Here is a 22,767-nt window from a genome sequence, read left to right as displayed (position 1 = left end):
TATTTTCAAAAGTTGTATTATTTATTCACCAAGTAATCATTTGAAGATCAGCTGTGTAATTATCCATCTATATGTCTGTTAAAAAGAAATTCAAGAGACAAGAAAATAAGAGGAAAGAAAAGCAACACAATTATTATTGAATTAATTTATGATCAGCTAAAACTTATCTTGTGTAATCACAGATCAGTAAGTAATTTTGCTAGATATTAAAAAGGATTAAGGGACTTCACTGTATTTGAGGGCTTACATAGGACTTGAAGGATGGCAAGAAATAAAATTATTTCTAACCTGTATATGCATTATGTGAACCTTTCTGAAAAAACATAGGAAGTTTTCTTTAAAAGTATATGCTAACCCCAAAGAAACAGCAGCGAACATTATGCATTTTGTATCCTTGAATGTGAAAATACCACTTTGAACCTTATAGCCTCAATTCCTCTCTTTCATTAAGCCACTGGGTAGTTAATTGTAGATGCATTAAACCTCATCAGTGGAAGGAATTTTAGAGGTAATCCAGATGCACCTTATTCTCCATGCAGGAGTCTCCCACAGAGTCTCACCAAGTAATAATTAAGGCTGTGTATATGAAGTGCTTAGAATAGCCCCTGATACACACTATTTATTCCTTTTGTAATAGGTACTAAACATCTCTAAAGAAATAAATTAATACCTCCCACAAAAATCAGCTCATTTCATCGCTTCCAGTAATTTGTAGTTCAAGGACTGTTATTGGTTTAATGACATACAAATATATGATGTAAGGAGAATTTAATCATCAATATGGAAAACATTATTTTGGCAAACACTTAAAAGAACTTAAAATGTCTTGGGACAATATTTTCAGTAGAGTTAATATGCAATAGATCTTTTAAATTTTTAATCTAAATACATGTATCTTCTTTAAATTTTTCATTGCATTATAGGAATACAAACTTTTTTTTTTACCCTTATACATGTCTTTACTGTTTTATGATGCTTTCTCAGTTTTTAAAGCAAATGAGAATAGAATAATTTTGAGTCAGGTCTTCCAAAGTAATATCAAAATCTATTCAATTCTTATTGCCAATGTAGATGAAAGCCACTAACCTCAGTTACAATTGCAGCAGATCCCAAGAAATTTCATGTAACTTTGTCCCATAAAAAGTTCATGCAACTTTCAAAGGGCTCAAATAAGTTCACTCAGAATCTCATCACACACTTGTGAACTTGTTGCCCTTACTGACAGTCAAGTCAATTATAATCCTTATTCAATGTCACACATAGATCAAATATTTATTTGAAAATTTTTGTTGGCTACCATTTTGCTTTTAGAAGTCAAACTGGCTCCCAGTTTAAATTTAAAATGTGTAAATAAGGTATATTTTACTTTCAGTTGAAATCATTCATGCTATTTTAGAAAATTATCCCAGGGCAAACAAATAAATAACCATTTTTAAGAAGCCAGATAAAATGCAATTGATGGAGTTAAAACATAGGTCTAGTTTTTTTAGTGCAAATAGTGGCTATATTTTTCCCCAAATAATTTGGAAACTGAGCAAATCAATTGTAATGTTTCATATAAATTTTTTAACAAATGAACTTTAATAAAATTTAACAGTGTGGATGAAATTATTTTTAAATGTCTGTATTCCATTTCACCATGAACAGTTAACTATTTTGAGAACACAAGTGATTAAATTCAGCCCCAGCTAACTAATTATAAACATTTTTCAGGTACATAATTTTCACATTCCCACACACACAAAATATATTTGAATCCATTTTTAAAGTTAACTCTCACAACTTACCACTGAGATGAGGTAAATGTGCATTTTTTAAATGTTTCATACAAAGTTAGATGGACAAATCACCAAAAACACTACTATAAGCCCTGAGAGTGAATGAAGTAAAAATGTGTATTAGTTCAAATTTATTAAGCCTGGAAGATCTATTTTTTTTTTTGCAAATGCAAGTTAGAAATGTTCTTTAAGCCATTGATCACAGACTCAGCATTTATTTCTATTCTTGTGAAATATTATTGGTATTAAGATTAATATTTGAATATTCAAAGCATGAAATTTTATTCTTGAAAAATATTCCTGAGATAACTATACTTTGAAAGAAATACAACAGCCTCACTAAAGAAATAAATTGGGGATAACGGTGTATATACCTCAGTGAATGCCTGAGTCCCTGGGTTCAACCTCTAGCACTCCCCTCAAAATATCTCCACACTGTATGCCTTGTCAAATGATTTCTTTTAATGTGGTATCAGGTATCCAACTCAGGGCATTGCCCAGGATAAACTCATGTTCAACCACTGAGCTACATCCACAGCCCCATGATTTTTTAATAATAAAAAAATTTGAGAGTTCCTAAACATCAAATAACATACAATCTGGAATTTTAGTTCATACTTGATTTAATTAATAAGACCTAGTGAATGGATTCATTCATTTCAACATTTGTTCAACCCAATACATGGACACCATACATCAAAATGAAAAAACTAATTCAATAAAATTAACAAAATTTTTAAAAATACCGTTTCTCTTTTTCCATTATGAAGAGGGAAACTTTAAGATGAATTTTTTTGGTTTTATTTTTGTGATCTTTTAAAAATACTTCTTGGAGGATATATGTATTTATTGTTTTTTGAGATATGCTCTTGATAAATACTTGTATATGGTAATTGCTACAAAAATAGCAACTTTGTATATTTGCTACAAATATAGCAACATTTGTATCTTGCTATATCGCTTACTAAACACACTCATGATCTCCTTTTGATATTCACAACTGAAATATAGTTGGCTCTCTGCATTCATTGATTCCACATCTGTAGCTTCAAACCAAGTCTGGACTGAAGATATTAAAGGAAAAAATTGCATCTGCCCTAAACATGACTAAACATGGTGTTATGGCTTAGATGGGAAATGTTTCCCAAAAGCTCATGTGTGAGACAATGCAAGAATATTCAGAGGTTAAATGATTAGGTTAAAGAAGTACAACCTAATCCACTGATATGGATTAAATGGATGGTAACTATAGGCAGGTAGGGTAAGGCTAGAGGAGGTGGTCACTGAGGGCATGCATTGGAGGTTAGTATTTTGTCTCTAGTAGGCAGAGCTTTCTTTCTCTCTGCTTCCTTATTGCTATGTCTTGAGCTACTTTCCTCCTCTATACCTTTCCATCATTCCTCACTTGCACCCCAGGGCAATGGAGCCAGCCATGTATGGAAACTGTGAGCACCAAATAAACTTTTCCTTCAAATAAAATGTTCTTATCTGTTGTTTTGGTCAGAGCAAAGAAAAACCTTACTAAAATCTATGGAGAGACCCTTTTCCCTGTCATTATTCCCTAAACAACTGTTTCACATAACACTAACATTGTCTTAGTTATTATGAGTATTCTAGGGATTTTTTTTTTTTTGAGACACATTTCCTGGGTTGCCCAGGCTGATCTCAAAGTCCTCTACTCAAGAGATCCTACCACCTCAGTCTCCCAAGGAGTTGGGACAGCAGGCATCCAGCACCATAACTGGCTCCTAGAGATGAATTAAAGTATAAGGGAAGTATGCCTAGGTTCCATGCAAATACTATCACATTTTATATAAAAGACTTCAGCATCTGAAGATTTTGTTATCTGTGGGGGTTTTGGAGCCAATCCCCTGTAGATATGAAGGGATAACTGTATTGTCTTTGTGTTAGAGGTAAAGCCACTGGCTCAGAATTGATTAGAGATTTGCACACACCTGAGCAGCAGCTGAATCAGGACAAACCTTCAGGGGCTGCCCACCCATCAAGTGCTCTCTGGTACCCTCACAGGTATGCACTCACCAAAACTGAATAAGAACACAAGCCTGGTTAGAGCTTTACAGATGTAACCTGGGAGTACATATTAATAGAGTTATATGAGTCAAATTTTTTAAAAATTAAGGGGACATTAATCTGATTTATGTTAAGTTTGAATTTGGGAGACCTCTTAAAGAAATTTCAAGAATTTCTTTGAATTATAATTATTACTTGATCTAGTTTAACCTAGCAGAGCACCCTGAAAAAATTTCTTCAGTGAATATGGTTCATTTGCAAAAAACACTTGAAATTTCTGGTATGTTATTATTAACTCATTTTGCCCACCTACAATTCATTCACATAGACTAAATTACTTCATATTGTTATTCTTTTATAATCTTATTTATATAAAGGAATATATACAAAATTAACCTCTTCCTTTGCTCAAGTTATCAGAAATTCTCAATTAACGGAGGAGTTCCAGTTAATGAGTTTTCATAGCAGTAATGTTTGTTTTCAGGATACCTCTACCTTTACAAAACCTGGCAGAGCAAGAAAAGCTCTGAGCTTGATTCTGGGCTGTTTCCAAAGGTGCTTAGTTCTCTGGAGTCACATGGAGTGAAAGCTGCCAAACTAGCACTTGTAAAGATTTCCCTCTGTTTACAAAACCTCCACTCCTGGCAATTGTATTTATTCATTCATTCATTCAAGCAAAACATTTTGTGCCTGCACAATGTGCAAAAACAGAGACAGTGCTAAGTGACAGGAGGAGGGTGGCTGTTCCTTTCACATGCTCTCTGCTCTTCAGTAACTCAAGATCTTGAAGGCAAACAAACTTTTACATTAAGGTGGACAATACAAGATGGAATAAAATCTATGCTAATTAGTAGTTCAAAGCACTTATTCTGTGAATAAGAAAGTTTCTGTTTGAGAGACAGATGATAAATTATCATTGGAACGTAACCAGTCTATAAAACAGAGAGAAAAAAAAAACAACCCCAATGACTGATTCTACATGAAATACAGTGAGAGAAAAAAATAGTTAATTTGGTTATATTTGTACTATTAGTTATATGTGGATATTATCAATCAATCTTCACTTCTTTTATTCATAAACACAGGCTGGGCATGGTGACATATACCTATAATCCTAGCTACTTGGGAGACTGAGGCAGAAATCTTGTAAGAGACAGCCTAGGCAATTGAGAAACACTTCATCTCAAACATAAACAAACAAAAAAAATCCACAAAATACTGATTATTTTACAAATTTTAATGCAAACATAGGTTACAGAATCACCGCACCAGTTCTCTATTGCCATGTAACAAATTATCGCAAAATTTAGCACTTTAACATACATTGGGGAAAGAGTGTAAGCCCCTGGTTTTCAATTCCCAATGCCATTAATTAGTTAATTAATTACTAAAACACATTTATTATCTTATACTATTTTTGAGAGTCATAAATCTGGGAGGATTTTAGCTGAGGGGTACTGGCTTAGAGTCTCCTATAAGAACATCCCCAGGATGTCTGCCAGGGGCTGGAGGATCTGCTTTCAAGATGGCTTACTGATGGGACTGTTGGGGAAGGCTTTGCAACCTGGCCATGTGAGCCTCTCTACAGCCCTACAAGTGTCCTCTCAACATGGCAGCCGGCTTTCCCCAAAAGGAGTGACCCAAAAGAAAGTAGGGAAGAAGCCACCCTGGCTTTTTGACTTAGAATCCATAGTGGCACAAAATCACCTCTGCTCTTTTTTCTGCCTATTAGAAGTAAGTCACTAAGGCCAGACCACACTCAAGGGGAGGGAATTCAAGGGGTCCATCTCAAGGGACTCCAATCAAGAGGCTCCATCTCCTAAATGGAATGTGTGAACATGTTTTATATCACCACAAACATCTTCTGGGAATAGGATAAAAAAATATACAGGTGCTTCTTTATTGATATGCCTGACATCATTTAAAGTTAATCATAGAAATATCTATATATCATTTTATAATCTTATCATTTAATGAAATGATAGATGTACAGAAATGCAGACATAAAAGAAAAAAACCTGATCGCCACATTGGTGCCAACAGAAAGTATCCTGTGAGCTCCACCAAAATATTATTAATTGATTGAGGAATGAAGAAGTTAGAACCATAAAGAAGCATCACAATGGGGTTTAACTGTACCCCTGAAACTGCAGGAAGTGGATTATCTGAGCTCTTGAGCTCGTACGGATGCTGACTTCTATGATGGGTTCTCCTACACATCTGCTGGTGATGCCACACATTTATTTTGTGATACAAAATCTTGCTGAATTTCAATCATCCAGTAGAATATGAACACCAAAATGACAGGGTTGAGTTAGAATTGGTAGAGCTCTTCTCCCAGGTTCTCCATTTTATGAATAAATAAAAAGAGGCCCAGAGAGAAAGACAAGTCACATTCGAGATGATCAGCCTAGCCCAAAGGGAAGAGAAGGAGAAACTGTGGAAGGGGAGAGAATGTAACTATAGACCCAACTCACCTGCAAATGCCAACAAGAGACAATGCAAGAACTCTCATTTTGTGTATAGTCACCCTCTCCTGGACTTTGGGTCCATGGTTATTCTATGGCAACAGTCATGCTACAACTGCAGGGTTTAGTCTATGTGGCCAAGAACTTCTGGCCCACAAAACCTAAAATATTTCCTATCCTATCTTTAAGGAATAAAAAAAGATTTGTTACTTGTTTCCTGAAGTGGCCTTCTTATACTTCACACTTCGGGGGATTAGCATCCTCCCTAACAAAATTATGAAACAAGAAGTTGTTGCTGTTTGTTTGTTTGGTTTTTTTTTCTTTGAATTTAAACTGCCTTCCTTTCTTTGTTGATGAACTGACTTTCCTGGCTCTCCTTGTAGTGCTGGCTCATTACCATGCTTTGCACATTACTGGGCCATCCACCAAGTAGAAAGAAAGATTCTGGTCATGCATGGGTCAACATGAAGTCTCAACGTTGGAGCCTTTTACTCATAAAGAGAGAGAACTATGTGCAACTGTTGCTGCCTGCTCATTTACACCTGCTCACCATGATTGGAACTCACAGGCCTCTGGACATGATGGGTGCTGGATCCAAGGTAGAAAAGGAACAGTGGGTCTCAGTGGTCAGAGACCCCTTTTTCTTTTTTTCCAGCATCAGTCACAAGCAATTTCCATCTTTGTCACACTCCACTTGTTCAGTGCGTATGGACCAAGTGAGCTACACCAGAACACAAGATGTTGGCCAGCTCAGATAAACAAACGTTTACTAAGCGCCTGTGGAGGGCTTGACATTGTGCTTGGCCCTGGAAATATAAACATGTCACTGTCTTGGCTCTGGAGTAATTTTCCTGTCTAGGTTTTATTTTTTTACATAAAATACCCAACTGCTAATACAACCTGGTGCCTAATTTGAACTTTGATGGCCAGTCCCTTTCAAGCTCTCAGATCACATTCCAACCTGGCCTCTTTCAATGTGACCAAACCAGTGTTGCCTATTTAAATAAAAAATCCTGCCTATTTCCTTCCAGCATAGTCTGACATCCCAAGTCATAATTTCATCCTAATCCTGCAAATGTGCATCCATTACATCTAAATTAAGAGACAGTACCTTGTCCCCCAGTCAAATACATTTTAATAACAGCTAGTACTTTTTAAGCACTTCCCATGTGTGTGCCTGGCATATTTGGGATAATGTTGGTAGTAACGATGAGCAGCGTTCCCAAATGTCAAGCAACATTCTAAGCACTCTTACAAAAGGAACCCCATTCATTCTTCATGAATCCTCTGCAATCACTGTCCCATTTACAGACATAGAAGATGGCTCAGGGGAGGCACCATGCAGACCTGCTCAGGGGTGAGCATCACAGCTCAATTCTGAACCCAAGGAGTCGGGTTCCAGCATCTGTGCTTTTATTCACGGTATGCCCTTCCAGTATTATTTCTAGTCACACAATCATGAAAAGAAGTGCTATTAGCCATGCTCAACAAATGAGGAAGAACTGAGGCTTAGTGAGGTTTAAAAACTTGCCCAAGACTAGAGCAAAGACTGAAGCAGGTCTGACTTGAAATGTTCTGCCCTTTCCAAAACAATGTACCCCCTGGGCTTGGCACCATTGGCTGTACGTATTGCTTCACAAAGTATTTTGGCCTATGCTATCTTATTTCTTCTTCATGGGCACCCAATACTATAGACCTATTATTGTCTCTATAAAAATCAAATTGCGGTTCATAAGTTGAAATAGATTTCTTGAGGTTATTTTTTGAAAGAACCTAGATTCAGCATTCAGAATCCTAGTCAGGGTTCTCTTCAGTACCCCACAGTGAGTTATTATCTGTTTGCTATGTTATTATCTGTTTGCTATTCACCCTCTCCTAGGTGAATAGCAATTAGATCACCCCAGCTCTAAGCCCTACCATCTAGTGCTGATAATGCAAAAGACTGTGGCTCCAAACAGATCAAGGGTGGAAATCTAGTGTATTAGGGATATGGCTCATAACCAATAATAAAAAAAAGAGTCTTAAGCATTAGAAAATAATTATGCATATTCATTATTAGATATGTCCATCAAGATGGTTAGAGTGGGCTCAGGAGGCTGAGGCAGGAGGATTGCAAGTTCAAAGCTAGCCTCAGCAACTTAGACAGGCCCTAAGCAACTTAGTGAGACTGTCTCCAAACCACAAAAAAAAAAAAAAAGTTGGGAATGTGGCTCAGTGGGTTAAGCACCTCTGGGTTCAATCCCTGGTAGCAAAACAAAAAAGAAAAAAGAAAAAGATGGGTAGAATGTAGGTGATGCACATCTGTAAGACAAGGAGATGAGACTACAACTGTCATTTCAAACTGGTGCTTCAATGATCACAACCTGTAGGGTTCCCCAAGGTCCACCGTAGGCGTGTGAACCTTAGAGTTGTGGCCAGCTGCTTCTCTGGGAGCTGCTGTGTTTCTGCTGCAGTTCCTGCTCCATCAGCCACAGAATCATGACCCATGCATAACCAGAGTCTTTCTTTCCACCTGGTAGACGACCCAGTAATGTGCAAAACATGATGATCAGCCAGGACTGTGCAAGGACAGCCAGGAAAAACCAGTCTATAAACAAAGAGAGGAGAGAAGAAAATGTGCCGAAAGAAACAAAAATAAAACTGTGTGGGTTCCATGCATAGTTTTTATCTTAAGTCTTTTGTTTGCTTAAGCCAGCTCATGGTAAGTTTCACTACTTGCAACCACATAAACCAAACTTATTCAAATTACTGAGCTGGCAGAAGGATAGTCAGGCAAATAGATAAGGTTTTAGGCCCCACATACTTATCATTCTTTGTTATGGGTTGAATTGTATTTCCCCAAAAGGATACGTTGAAGTCCAAAGCCCAGTGTTTGTAAACATGATGTTATTTGGAGATAGGGTCTTTGCAGAGTAATAAAGTTAAAGTTATCAGAATGATCCCTAATCCACTATGATTGGTATCCTTACAAGAAGAGATACAGGCATAAAAGAGGACACATGTCACCATGTGACAATGTAGGCAGAGACAAAAGCAAGCAAAGCAAAGCCAAGGATTGTTGACACACCATCCGAAGCTCAGAAAGTAAAGCCAGGACTTCTTTAGGAGTATGGCTCTGTCAACACCTTGGCAAAAGACTTCTAGCCTCTAGAGCCACAAGTCAACAAATTTCTGTTGTTTGAAGGCACCTAATTGGTAATATTTTGCTACAGTAGCCCTAAGAAACCAATGCAGGTTTTATGGTTTGAATATTAAGTATCCTCCCAAAACTCATGTTGAAGGCTTGATCTCCAATACAGCAATAAGTCAAAGGTAGGTCTTTGGGAAATGATTGGATCATGAGGGTCTGACCTAATGAGGATTAATCCATTGAAAAATTCATAGCTGAATGAACTATTGGCAAGTGGTTAAAAAAAAAAAAACTAGGTATAGCCTCATTGAAGGGAGTGCCCTTTGGGAGTATGTCTTGTCCTGGGTCCTTTTGTCACTTTCTGCTTACCAGCTGTCATGAGATAAGCAGCTTATCCCCTCCACACCATTCCACCATGATGTTCCACCTCACCTCAGGCCCCAAACAATGGATTTGGCTGAACATGCCTGAAACCATGAGCCAAAATAAATCTTTCCTCCTTTAACTTGTTTTTCTCAGGTATTTTGTCATAAATATCTGAGACTTAAAAAGATAACTTAATACAGTAGGTTTCCAATAAGATCTTTCTACTTTAAGAAAGGAAATGGGGGGAAAACACACTGAATTCTATGATTTTAAACTTAAGTAATCCAAAAATTTCACTTATGTAAAATATCTCATTCACGTTAAAGCTGAATAAATGAAACTGATTTAATTTATAATTTCCTCGTTAGTTTGACTTACAACGTGGGTTGTATTTCTATAATTATTTTCAGTGATATCTACTAAAAAATGTACTTCTTTCTGTTAATAAAATAATTATTGAATTTTTCCCTTTTGGTAAAAAGTCACGTTTATTTCTAGAATCTCCATGTATAGGAATAAGACACACACACACACACACACACACACACACACACACATACACACATACATGTCATTTAATGATTTTCTTGTGAAACCAGAATCTCAGAAGAAACTGTTATTAGCGTTTCATATTTATTATAATTTAAAGACACTCAAGAGGCAGACTTGTGCAAATACAATGAAGCCCTGAAGTACCATTATTCCAAGAAGATCTAAAATACCATCATTCCAAGTTTTTGAGATAAAAATTACTATCTGCTACTATGGTAAAGTGCTCCTTTTAATGTCTTGGAATCTAATTTCTTCCATTTCTCCCATATTCCACCTGAAAATACAATAATCAAGCACATATAGTGCTGGTGTTTGTAATGCCTGGCACAAGCATAGTGGTTGCTTTTTTCAATTTTTATTGCAGACTTGCAGGTAGTCAGATAATTTTTTATCCATGACCACATTTTCAAGAGATGTTTCCAATAAAAAGTGCATTACTCAATTTGAATCAAATGTATGATATGTCAAGATCATTGAATTGTCTGGAGCAACTATTAAAAAAAAGTGCATTAAAGGGTTGGGTGCAATGGCACATGCCCATAATCCCAGCAGCTCAAGAGGCTGAGACAGGAGGATTGCGCGTTCAAAGTCAGCCTCAGCAATGGTGAGGCACTAAGCAACTCAGTGAGACCCTGTCTCTATAAAATACAAAAATGGGCTGGGGATGTGGCTCAGTGGTTGAGAGCCCCTGAGTTCAATCCCTGGTACCCACCTCCCGAAAAAAAAAGTACATTAAAATTATATTGCACTTTTCAGTCTCCAAAGAATTTTTAATGGTCCCCCATTTGAACTCCAAAATTGTAATTTTAAATAAGACAAGACAAATATTATAATCTCTGTCTTAGAGCTGATGAGACTGATACTTAGAATGCTGTCCCAGGTCATACAATTAGTAAAAAGTGAAACCAGGTCTTCTGACTCCAAATCTAATGTGGTCACAAGGTTTGGGTTATTGTGCCATGGATTTATAAACTGCAGGTCTTACAACTTCAAAAAGAAGATACAGTGACTTACTTTTAATTATCACTTATTTTTTGAAGATCTCATAGATGCTTTTTTATGTTGACACAATTTCCTTCTAGAAATTATTAGAAACTAAAGAAACTGAGAGATGCAAGCATAGCCTGGGTCTTTGATGTTTGTGCCTCTGAGATGGTCACCTGCAACCAGGACAGCCACTGAGATTTCAGTGGATCTACTGCCTTGTTTTGGGAGAGCAAAACAATGTCATCCATGTGGGCACTCCCAGAGAGGCAAACTGGGGCGCTATGAACTATGAAAGATATGATGTGACGTCCCTGCAATCTCTTCTTCTACACTATGTACTATGTCCTCATGAAGCCAATTGAGGACAGGATAGAAAATAGAAAATCACAAGGATTATTTCCTCTTCCCCAAAGAAGGAGACACATAAGCAGAACATTCAAGAATAAGACAGATAGAATTTCTGATTTAACATTTTGGCTCAGTGTTATGTCTAACAAGGATCAAAATAATAAGCTACTTTACTTCTGTTCATGGTCCCTGAACATATAATAGACATGTTTCCAGAACTCTGCTAGGATCAAGAGCCTACTTTATGGGATCAGGACACTTTTCACCTATTTAGCCATTTTTTCTCCTTAAAATGCTATGAACTACCTTAAAAATGTTAGTTTCAAGCTGGGTGCAGTGATGCATACCTGTAATTCCAGCTATTCAAGAGGATCACAAGTTTGGGGTCAGCCTGAGCAATTTAGCAGGACCCTGTCTCAAAATCAAAGATAAAAAGAGCAAGGAATATAGCTCAATGATAGAGACCCCTGGGTTCAAACCCAAGTACCCCCCACTCACACACAGAAAAACAAATGTTGGCTTCCACTTTCATATTGATCTATAGTAGCCCAAGATTAAAAATGAGCACACCGTTATTTAAGGGCTTCCACAATTGCCATCCTCCCATCCCTTGATACCAGCTGTCATGGGGCTAAACAGTAATGGCACTCTCACTAGCCTAGAGGAAACATGAGGGGCATCACTGCCCCCTCCCCATCTCATCACATGTCTACCTACAGAGCAGAGGAAAACACACACACACACACACACACACACACACACACACGCACGTGCGCGCGCACACACACACACATACAAACACACACAGAGACTTGAGAAAGACCCCTACCAGAGGCCATGGAGAGTAATACTATAGTACATGTTGAACACTGCAGGTGTTTTACAAACTGTCATTGTGTTGAAAAACCTTCCCAGATGCATTCTTTTAAAAAAAAAATCATCTTCCTGATGAGAAAAATCAAAGTACTACTCTCAAGAATAAGCTCAGAGCAGCAAGTGTTAAGTCTTACTAAATGAGGTACAATCCAGAACCATCAGCAGGTGTAACTCCGTGAGCAAGAAAGGAAGAGTCATCAAACAGTAAAGCTGGAAAGGACACTAATTAGGTTACACAGATTTCAGTCTCCTCCTTTTACAGATACAAAAATCGAAGTTTCTCAGAGAAGTGCTTAGAATATATTTAATATTTTTTAAAGAATACATTATGATGGACACTACTCATCAATAGAAAAGAACAATCTCCTGATATCTGCAGCAACATTGATCAATCTCGCAGATATAACACTATAGGAAAGAAGCAAAAACAAAAGAAGACACAGCATGAGGACTCGGTGTCTGTGATTATTTGAAACAACAGGAAAAACTGATCAAAGGTGAAAGGGATTGGAACCATACTTGCCTGTGTACCAGAGTGGGCACTGCAGGGACACTAAGTCAGAAAGGGCACAAGAAGACTTTCTGGGGGGATGTGGGTGCTCTTTGAGATAGGGTTCAGGTTACACGGTTATATCCACTTGTCAAAACTGAACAGTTAAGATTTGTGCCTCTCAATAGGTTAACAGAGGTGCTGTTAATGTTTCAGGATGCAACATATTCTTGTGTTCACTCTGTATAGTTGAGACATTTTGTAAGAAATAGCCTTGAAAGATGAATGTGAGAAGCAAGGGCAAATTTGATCATGTTTGGAAACATAAGCACTTTGGGTACTAGTCCAAAAAACCATTTGATCCTTTTTTTCCTGAGTCACCTTAAAGTTTTTAGCTAAGTTCCAGGTACTCTTTTCATCTTGAGTCTCTTTCTCCCATGTTCCTATGGGAAAGAAAAAATCTGCAAGGTGAAGGATGGAATCCTAAAGAGCCCACCCCAGGCCTCCACACAGGGACCTCTGAAGAGATGGCTGCTGTATGTGGTTGAGTAAGCAGGGGCCAAATCTCCAGGAAACAGCTTCTTCAAGCAATGCCACATGGTGTTTGCTCTCAAGAAATATTGCTCCTGAGTTTTGTGCCCCTAGCACAGCCACATACCTTTTAAGAGCAAATCTGCTTCATTCTCACATAAGCAAACTAAAAGAAGTAAATGATAAGCAATGGCCCACTAAATATGTCAAGGTAAATTCTCTTAAACTTTACATTTTTAGCTGTTTTTTATGACTCTCAAATCTTAGTTAAATTCTTCATTCTTAAATTATAATGGGCAAAATATGAAATACCAGAAGAAATATTGGCAACATTTCTTTGCAGATGTTGTTGAATTTGTGGGTGATTTTCCAACACATCAACTTGATTTCTAAGAAGTAAAGTTACATGGAAGGTGGCAGTAACTATGAAATCATTCATGAGTTTATTTTTAATTTATTTTATATATACTACAAAATAATTTTCAATATAATAAAATCAAATATCACAGAGCCATCACAGGAGTTTATACAAACTAACAAACTAAAAGGGCTAAGGATGCTCTTCCTATTTAGGGTATAAGCTACACTACGCAAAGTGATCTCAAAGTGGTTGATGTGAATTATCTCACAAGATGACTTAGAGGATCCATAAAATAGCCTCAGTAATTGCATACAGTATGACTGTGAAGCTACCATGCCAGCACTGGACTATTTGTGATTAAAATCCTCATCCATTAGCAGTTACTGCTTATTGCGGAACACCAATGGGTCTTGTAAAACACACATTTACAGGAACCACAACAGCATTACTAAAGATCACCCTTTGGGCTTGTGATAATTCTATTGTGAACAAAGCCAAGCTAGGAAACCTTCTGTCTGAAAGCATCAGATCTGAGCAGAGAATCTGAAAAGGAAAGTCACATGCCACCCTAAATATGGATATAGACATTTTCCAAAGAAATAACTTTTAACTTACTGAAAAAAAATGGTTTTAAAATATTAAATTCACTGAATTGGTCAAGTTCTAAATAGCTCAGAAGTTATTTATGAGATCACCTCTAATCAGAAATAGTCATTTATAAGTCAAAGAAAACCTTTCTTTCTGATATGAACTTGAGGAAAATTTCTGAATTCTCTCTTGTCTGCTCTCAAGATAAACAACAACAAAAAAAATATATAAACTACAGGTTTCTTGACTCAAGAGTCTGTTCAAGAGTTCATCAAACTGTGAAACTTTACAATAAACCACACATTTTAAACTCATATCCACATATGTTCGTAAAACAAATACAAGGTAAGTCAAATGTAGACATTAATTTCAAGTTTCGTGAGACAAATATGTTTTCCCTGAGGCCAGGGAATATGGGAGCCTTAAAATTATGTTATGCATATTGGTGTAATTACATAATACGAAAGGTTGGCTTTTTCCTCTATGTCTCTCCTTTTGATAACTGATACCTCTAAGAAAAGATAGAAATTAGGTTAGGCTGATGAAACAGTGCACTACTTAATTCATAAAGTTTAAAATCATTAAAAATTGGTAAAGTGCTTTTGCGAAATTTCCAGACGCTCAGGTTACAACAAAAATAGTCATTACGATTTTAAAAGTAATAATTCTTTCCTTAGGACTGACATTCTGTTTACTTACAGACTGTCCATTTATCCCCCGAGGGTCTTCCATTGAAGACTTCTTCTTCTGAATTATATATGGGCTATTAGCTCCACACTTCTTCAAAGGGCTCCAGCGCCCCTGCACCTGTGAAGAAACAGAGCATCAAGCAGCCGTATTAATTGTGGAGTATGAAATTAAGAGCTGTTCTGTACATCTGCAGCTTTCCATTGACTAGCATGTATACACAAGTCAAGAACGCTTACCTTCATTGAATGAATCTTTAAAATAAATATTATGGGCTCACTGTTTATCACAATGTACATGAGCCAAATGTGGCCAAATTATAGTTCAGTTGTGCCTGCTGTCAGCAGCTGCAGCCCAAGAGAAAAAAAAAAAAGAGAGATGAGGGAGGGCAGCTAAAGAGCTTTCCACATACATTATTTCTGAGCCAGCAGTACAGAGCTTTTTTTTTTTTTTCCCCCTGTTCTTTTTGCTTTTTGAATTCAGTTTCTCCCTGCTATCTATCAATGTCAATTGTCCCACAATGCAAAGAGGAAATACTAACAAAGAAATATGATTGTAGTCTGAACAAGGATGAAAGAGAGAACACTAGGGTTGAGTGTTTTACCCTCAGGGCACGGATATTATTAGACTATTTCTTAGCAAGTTTACATTAGGTCACAGTTTCACGGTTGATCAATTCTGCACCTTCGGAGACTCAACACCTTCAGGAAGAATGGGTTTGGAGGAAGCTTTAAAGCACGGCCAATAAATGTAGTATGCAAGATATATTCTACATTTAACTATTTTTAAAAAAACAATAATTTGGCCATCTAGCTCCCCATTCTAATTTTCTAACTTTCAGAATTAATTTTCATGTTCATGCTCATATGAGAAAACCCAAATATACTCTGAGGTTTTTGTACTTAGGCTTGACAGCTGAAAAATCATTCTACCAGTCTCACATAAACTCCAGTGCAAAAATGTAAATATGCATTAAATATACATATAATTTTAAGCAAAAAAAGATACAATCTTAATATTATCCAAGATGAAACTGCACAACAGAGAACAGGTAGTAGTTTAACTTTAGTATCACTTATTGTGAAGATATTTGAATTTCTAAATGCCAGTATAGTAGGAAACCCATAATAGTAGAATTCAAGAGATCTGAATTCTGGTTCTGACTCTTGTTACTAAAGAGTTAAATGGTCTCATATAAATTACATAGGCTCTAAGAATCTCAGTTTCCTCATCTGAAAAATGAAAGATTTCAACTGGATAGTGTCTTACAACTTTATATTTCATATAAATATTTTATATTTTATAATGAACATATGATTTGCTTACATAATTTCTTATAATAAAATATTCAAAGCATAGCTCATTTGAAAAGTAATTTTGGAATACTGGAATAATTCTCACATTCATTTTTCTCACAATTATCATAGATGCAAAACATATGCCTCATCCTTTTTCCACACAAAAATGATGCTTCTTGAACAATATAAGACTCATATTCTTATGATATCGAGCATCCGTATTGAAGTACTGTGTTTTTTAAATTTTACCAAGAAGTAATTTCATAATTTCAAGTTTTAGGAGTAAATAAAAGTCATGTGGATACATTTATGTTTGTTAAACTGGGTAAACAGAATATCTTGAAATGCACAAATTTCAAAACTGAATCTGAAAACTCACCAACATTGCTTTTGGAGGATTCTTTACCTAATTAGGAAAAAGATGTTACAGAATAAACTAGACTTTTTTCATTGCTTCACTTGCTCTCCAGAGGCACATTAACTTTTCCAGGCACTAAGGTGGAACTTTCAAGTAATGATAATAATCCTGCCTTACAGTGGTAAAATGTTTCACAGTTTACAAAGTGGTTTCACATAAATTTCCCATAGTACACCTATATAAAGAATGACAAACTCCAGTCTCAGTCCTCACAGAAGGCCTAAGACAAAGACCCCTCTGATTTCCCATAAATTCGCATCCTCTCCATACCTGTCCTGAGAACATGTTTCAATCAAAACCTGTATATTTGATATTCCAGGATTATTTCCCATGTGTTTCTTTTCCATATTTCCTTATTGAACTTACTGAACAGTTTAAGGTATTAAGAATGGTCAAATTACATGAGCATGAAAGATATTTCATTTGCAATTTTATTTCTGCTAAAGATGAAACTATTCTGTACTAAATAGCATGTTTGTTATTGTTTCCTGGTCTAAAAAGAAAAGTTGGAGATTACTGGGAAATCAAAACAGTCAGCACTCATCTACTTCAGGTAGATGTCTTCAGTAAAAAAGACTACCATTCAAAAATCAAAAAATCACAGAGAGTCATGGACTTTATTTACAAATCCTCCACTGCTTGCTAAATCAGCATAGTTGTTTCCAGATTTCTACATGTCAATCCAAACCATGAAATATATGACATGACTGAGCCTACTGATATTTAGGAGCCTGTCTCTGGCAAACCCTTAATTCCTTTGCTGGACTTGATCTTTCATGGTTTATAAATAAGCCTGCTTCCATTATAGCACTTATCTAGTGGGACTGCAATTATTTCTTTACCTGTCTCTCTGCCTCCCTGCAGCTCCGTGAGGCCTAGGACTAAGCCCTTACTTTCTTGTCCTGGTCCCATATGGCATTTATTAAATATTTTTGAATGAAAGAATAAATGAATGAGTGAATGAATGAGTGTTGTTAATACTTGACAATTTTTGAATACATGTAAATTCTTAGCTAGAATTGGCAGTTAAATGGTAGTACTATTATTCAATTAACTTCCAAGGCATCCATCAACTTTCTGACCCTAACCATTTGTTTTAGATGTCCTATGAAACAAGCTCACTCTAAAAACAAGTGACTTGATTGATGTCCTACCTACCTGTTGACCTACCTATGTACAGAAAATGGCTATTCACAATACTGTATAGACCTACATATAAGCACATAGGAAGGTCCACTTAGAGGTGGACTTGCCAGGCTCTCTGTTTAAATCTAGCAACGGTTCCTAGAAAAGAAGTATAAGAATGTCCAGGAAAGTTATGTTTTAGGAGATTCATGGAATAGCAGAGGCCACAGCCTTGGTATCAGGAGTTCCCAGGAGGGAAGTCTAGTGGCCATTATCCATTTAGAGACCATCCCAACACTTACCCTGCCAAAGCAGATAATTGAATTAATCACCCACTTGTGCATTTACCCAAAATGGCCAAATCCTTTATTTATCCCCTCCTGAGTTAACCATAACAGTACCCTGCAAAAATAGATGCCCCTTAGAATCGTACAAAGTAGACTCCCACAATTTATTGGCCACTGAAGTGCAAGGTTCCCTCATCAAGTGACAAGGGTCTGAGAGGCATCCTGGGGCCCTGTCTACCAAATCCAAGACTCTGGACTAGTTACCACTCTGAGCATACAGGAAAAGCCTAGAAGAATCTTCCTGAAATGTACTTCATCATCTCCTTAAGTACAAAGAAAAGATCAACTAAGCAAAACATTGAGACATAGCTGTACAGCATTAAGCTGGGCATGCATTTAAATAGAACTCAACTCTTCATATTTTCAAGCTGCATAAGACCACCTAAGAAGTTGGGTTTTTTTTTTTTGTTTGTTTTTTGAGGGCAGACAGTAGCAAGCAGCCCTTTCCAAGGCTACTGCAGCCCACAGGAGACACAGCAGGGGCCACCACAGCTCTAGCTGGGGGAGCCCCTGACCTGCATTCACAGTTGAGGCCATGTGCTTTGCCCAGGCATCTGCTGGGAGAACTCAGCAGGTAGCAAGAAGAATGGTAGTAGTCTTCCCAGAGTGGGGAAGGAAGGAGAAGTGATGGCCCATTTAAACTGGGCTTTTCTCTGCCTGAGGAAACTATGCCTTCTCCAATCTTCCAAGAAACCCAGCTGGAGGATCCAGGGGAGGAGAGGTCACTGCTAGTCTTTGCTGATGAAGAAGGAGACTTTAGAAAGCAAGGTTCTAGATCTGACTTCATTCTAGATTTGCTAACTTTGTTTACAGATTCACCTAACACAAGATTAATAGAAGGTTTAGGAACTTGCTTCCTTTCTTCCTGCCACTCTGGGGGGAGTGTGGTGGGAGGGAGTTGAAATTAATGAATATGCATTGGCAAATAAATAGTGGTAAGTAACTGTTAGACTTAAGTACTGTAAAAACAAACTTTACAAAACTAAACCAAGAGGACAATATAACAAAAGTTTGCAATCACACAAAATTAGTCTTGGGGGCCCAGAGACATTATGAAATTTGGTCCCATTATATATACATATGTACATATATATATACATATTATAATTATAAAATATTATAATTATTCCAATAGAGCTCAATGATGCATACCTGAAAGTAATATTTTATTTCCAAATGCAAGCAATCAGCCTACTGATTTTCCAAATACAAAATACAGAAACTTTAAAGCACATGAGAAAAAAACATCTCTTCTGAGCATTGCTACCAATCTTTCTCCCCAATGGTACAAACAGCTCTTGCTACTTAAAAAAAAAAAAAAAAGGAATTTAAGACCCCTGAACCTAAAGCTTTCCAAATTCAGTAAAATACACGTTCACCCTCATAGGTACTATTCTTTTTCTATCCATTAGCTGAAGCCAGGCCATTGATAAAATAGCACCCCATCTTACATGTAAACATTATCTTTCTTTTTTTTTAGTTTTACTTATCACAAATATCCTATTTTCAGAGCAAAACATTAGAAGAAGTTGAAATAAGTGTGTATATAACACAGATGTGAAATTAGATAAAGGGTCAACTCAGGCAAACCCTTGGGACAATCTTTCTAGATTGAAGAAAAATAGGGTGGAGGTAGATGTGGGGAGTAATGAGATTGGGAAAAAAGTATTTCTTTTTTATTTTATTCATCATATGTGCTTTAATTTTTCCTGCTGTTTTTGAAAAATGGGTTATATTTTAGATGGCACATTAGTCATCTCTAATGAAGCAGAGATCCATCAGGCACTGTTAATAACTTGTGGCTCCTTGGATGGAAGAATATTTTCATTACAACACACCGTCTCTTTACTCTTTGCCTTCTCACCAAGTGCTGAGTTCTCTAACATTCCTGAGAAATAGAAGGAAACTAGTGATTGAACATGGCTCTATGGAAAAGAAAAGGGCCATTCTAAAATATGTCCCCAGAAGACTACAACTACAGATTGAATAAACATATCAAATCAAGGGGTATCTAAGAACATTTACTAACAGAAGTCTGCAGTGAAATGAACCATTGGATAAATGACCTCCAGAGACCTGCTCAACTCACTATTCCATGGCTCCAGGAGCCACAAGCACTGTGTCTGTCACCTCGCCTTTGCTTTTCCCACCTTCTTTAGGAAATTCAGTTATATCAGGCAAAACAGAGATCAGGCATACTCAGGAGAATCACACCCCAAACTCCTATACTCATTGGTCTTTCAAAAGGCAAAGAAGCACATCTCAAGTAAAGGAGTTATTTCTGAAAACCAATTTGTTCTCTATTCTGGTGAAAGTCTTTCATAGCTGGAGATGTGGTTTTCATAGAAGCAAATGTCTAGACCAATTTTCTTTTGTAGATTTCCCACTTGCTAGTACTGCTGATTTAAAATTTTAAATATGAAAGCTAACCAATCCTTTACAGAGTTTCTAAATATAAAATATGACAATTTTTAATTTTTGAGCAACATATAATTTTACCTATTTATGGGGCACAATATAATATTTTGCTATATGTATACATTGTGTAATAATCAATTCAGCAAATTACCATACCCATCCCCTTAAACATTTATCATTTCCTCATGGTGAGATCATTTTAAATCCTCTCTTCTAGATTTTTTTGAAATATATACTATATTATTATTAGCTGTAATCACCCTACTGTGCAATAGAATTGCTTTCACCATCTGTGACTTCCTTCTAACTTCAGATGAAGAATGGGAGGCAATTAGACAATCAAATGAGCTGACACTAATTAGGAAAATGATGATGTGTTTACTTGGTATCCAAAGTTATATTAAAATGATATTTTCAAGAACATTAGGCCTACAAATTATTTTATTATAGCACTTACTTCATTAACAATGTTAGGAAAACTCTGAATAAATGCTGATTGACAGTGATTGGTGACATACTCATGAGAGATTTGAGAAACAGTGTTATGTTATCACTGCATGATAATCACAGCCCTATAAATCCAATAGAAATTCAGGCATCCAAGAGAAAATATTCTAAAACACAATATTGCAGAATAAACATCTGAAATTTCATGAGGTTGGTATAATGATTGTGCTATGTCTACTGAATTTAGGGCATCACTAGGCTCCCTTCTTTGGTTTTTGTATACAATGTATCAGAAATATTTTCTCAGCCTATTAGAACCTCAGTTTCAGTTTAAAAAATAAATGCTCTAGAGTGACTAGTGAAACCAAACAAGAACCTAGCTCCATTCAGTGGTTATTTGCTGCTGTCCAAATGAAGTAACTACCCCTCAGTGATGAATATTCTTACTTTACTCAAAAGGAAAAACAAAGGAAATGAAATATCTACTCCTGTGTCTAGAAAGATCCACCATCACACAAACACACCACAAAACTCTCCCATGATGGAAAGCTGAATAGGGGTTCCCAGGAACCAAGGGCAGGGGTGTGGATGGACTGCAGAGGAGCAGAAGGAACTTGATGAGGTTGAAAATGTACTATACCTTGAGGGTAGTGGTTTCATGGGTGTACATAATTATCAAAACTCATTAAGTTATATGCTAAATAAAATTGATTTTTTAAAAATATGCCACAACTTGCGTTTTTTATGAGTTGTCAACCTCTTTTTTTCTAGAATCTTCAAGGAAGCAGTCAACCAATTTTACAGCGACTGGTTCCTTCACTAGGCTCAATAACTAGCCCTTACCCTTCCAGTTCAGACTGGATGTTAGCACTGACTTTTGTTCAGATGTTCTTCCACCAATACTCATTTCTAATGCAGGTGACATTTACTCATAATTGAATAAATCGTTTGGGTTCAACAACCAATAATGTTCATATTTAGGTGCAGAAGTGAAGAAGGGTCTGAAAACATATCCTTAATTTAAGAGGTGAGGATTAGAAGACCTATAATGCTCTTTAATATTAAGATTCAACTGATATGTTTTGTTGTTGTTGTTGTTTAGAATTTAAAACAGATTGGTCTAGTGTTCAGTAATACTCTGGGTCAAATTTGTAAAACACCTGTTCTGTCCTTAGCCTATAATAAATTCAAAAGAAAATTATCAAAATGCAGCTTTATTTATAAAAATAACATGAAAGTGTATTTATTGCTCAGATCTTCCTTCCTTCCTTCCTTCCTTCCTTCCTTCCTTCCTTCCTTCCTTCCTTCCTTCCTTCCTTCCTTTCTTTCTTCTGCTAAAACTCAAAAGCAACACCAACCATAGATAGAGGCATAGATGTCAATGTCCAATTCATTAGGTAACTTCTTTCATACAGGGGGCCCAAATTCATTATTAGACCTTAGAATCAATGCATGTTACATGTGCCAGTTTAGGAGGAACTAGATAATAAATGACTCCCTACTCTATTCCAGTACTGTCCC

At 36.6% G+C, this 22,767-nt stretch overlaps 1 protein-coding gene across 6 annotated transcripts in view; it reads right to left on the bottom strand.

Annotated features, from left to right (window-relative positions):
* Positions 1-22,767, bottom strand: part of Eya1 (EYA transcriptional coactivator and phosphatase 1) — a 312,871-nt gene that overhangs the window by 286,661 nt on the left and 3,443 nt on the right. For 5 of the 6 annotated variants that reach the window (XM_078017035.1, XM_040293957.2, XM_005335818.5 and 2 more), the window contains exon 2: positions 15,206-15,313. In XM_078017035.1, coding sequence (XP_077873161.1) covers positions 15,206-15,238 — 33 coding nt within the window. In that variant the 5' untranslated portion in view covers positions 15,239-15,313. Of the gene's footprint in view, positions 1-15,205; positions 15,314-22,767 lie in introns of those variants that run through there. The other variant, XM_040293960.2, reaches the window with a different exon arrangement.

This window comes from Ictidomys tridecemlineatus, chromosome 7 (assembly GCF_052094955.1).
Source record: "Ictidomys tridecemlineatus isolate mIctTri1 chromosome 7, mIctTri1.hap1, whole genome shotgun sequence".
In the NCBI taxonomy this organism is placed as follows: Eukaryota; Metazoa; Chordata; class Mammalia; order Rodentia; family Sciuridae; genus Ictidomys; species Ictidomys tridecemlineatus.
Note: the sequence above shows the minus strand (reverse complement) of the source record. Positions and strands in the feature narration are given on the sequence as shown.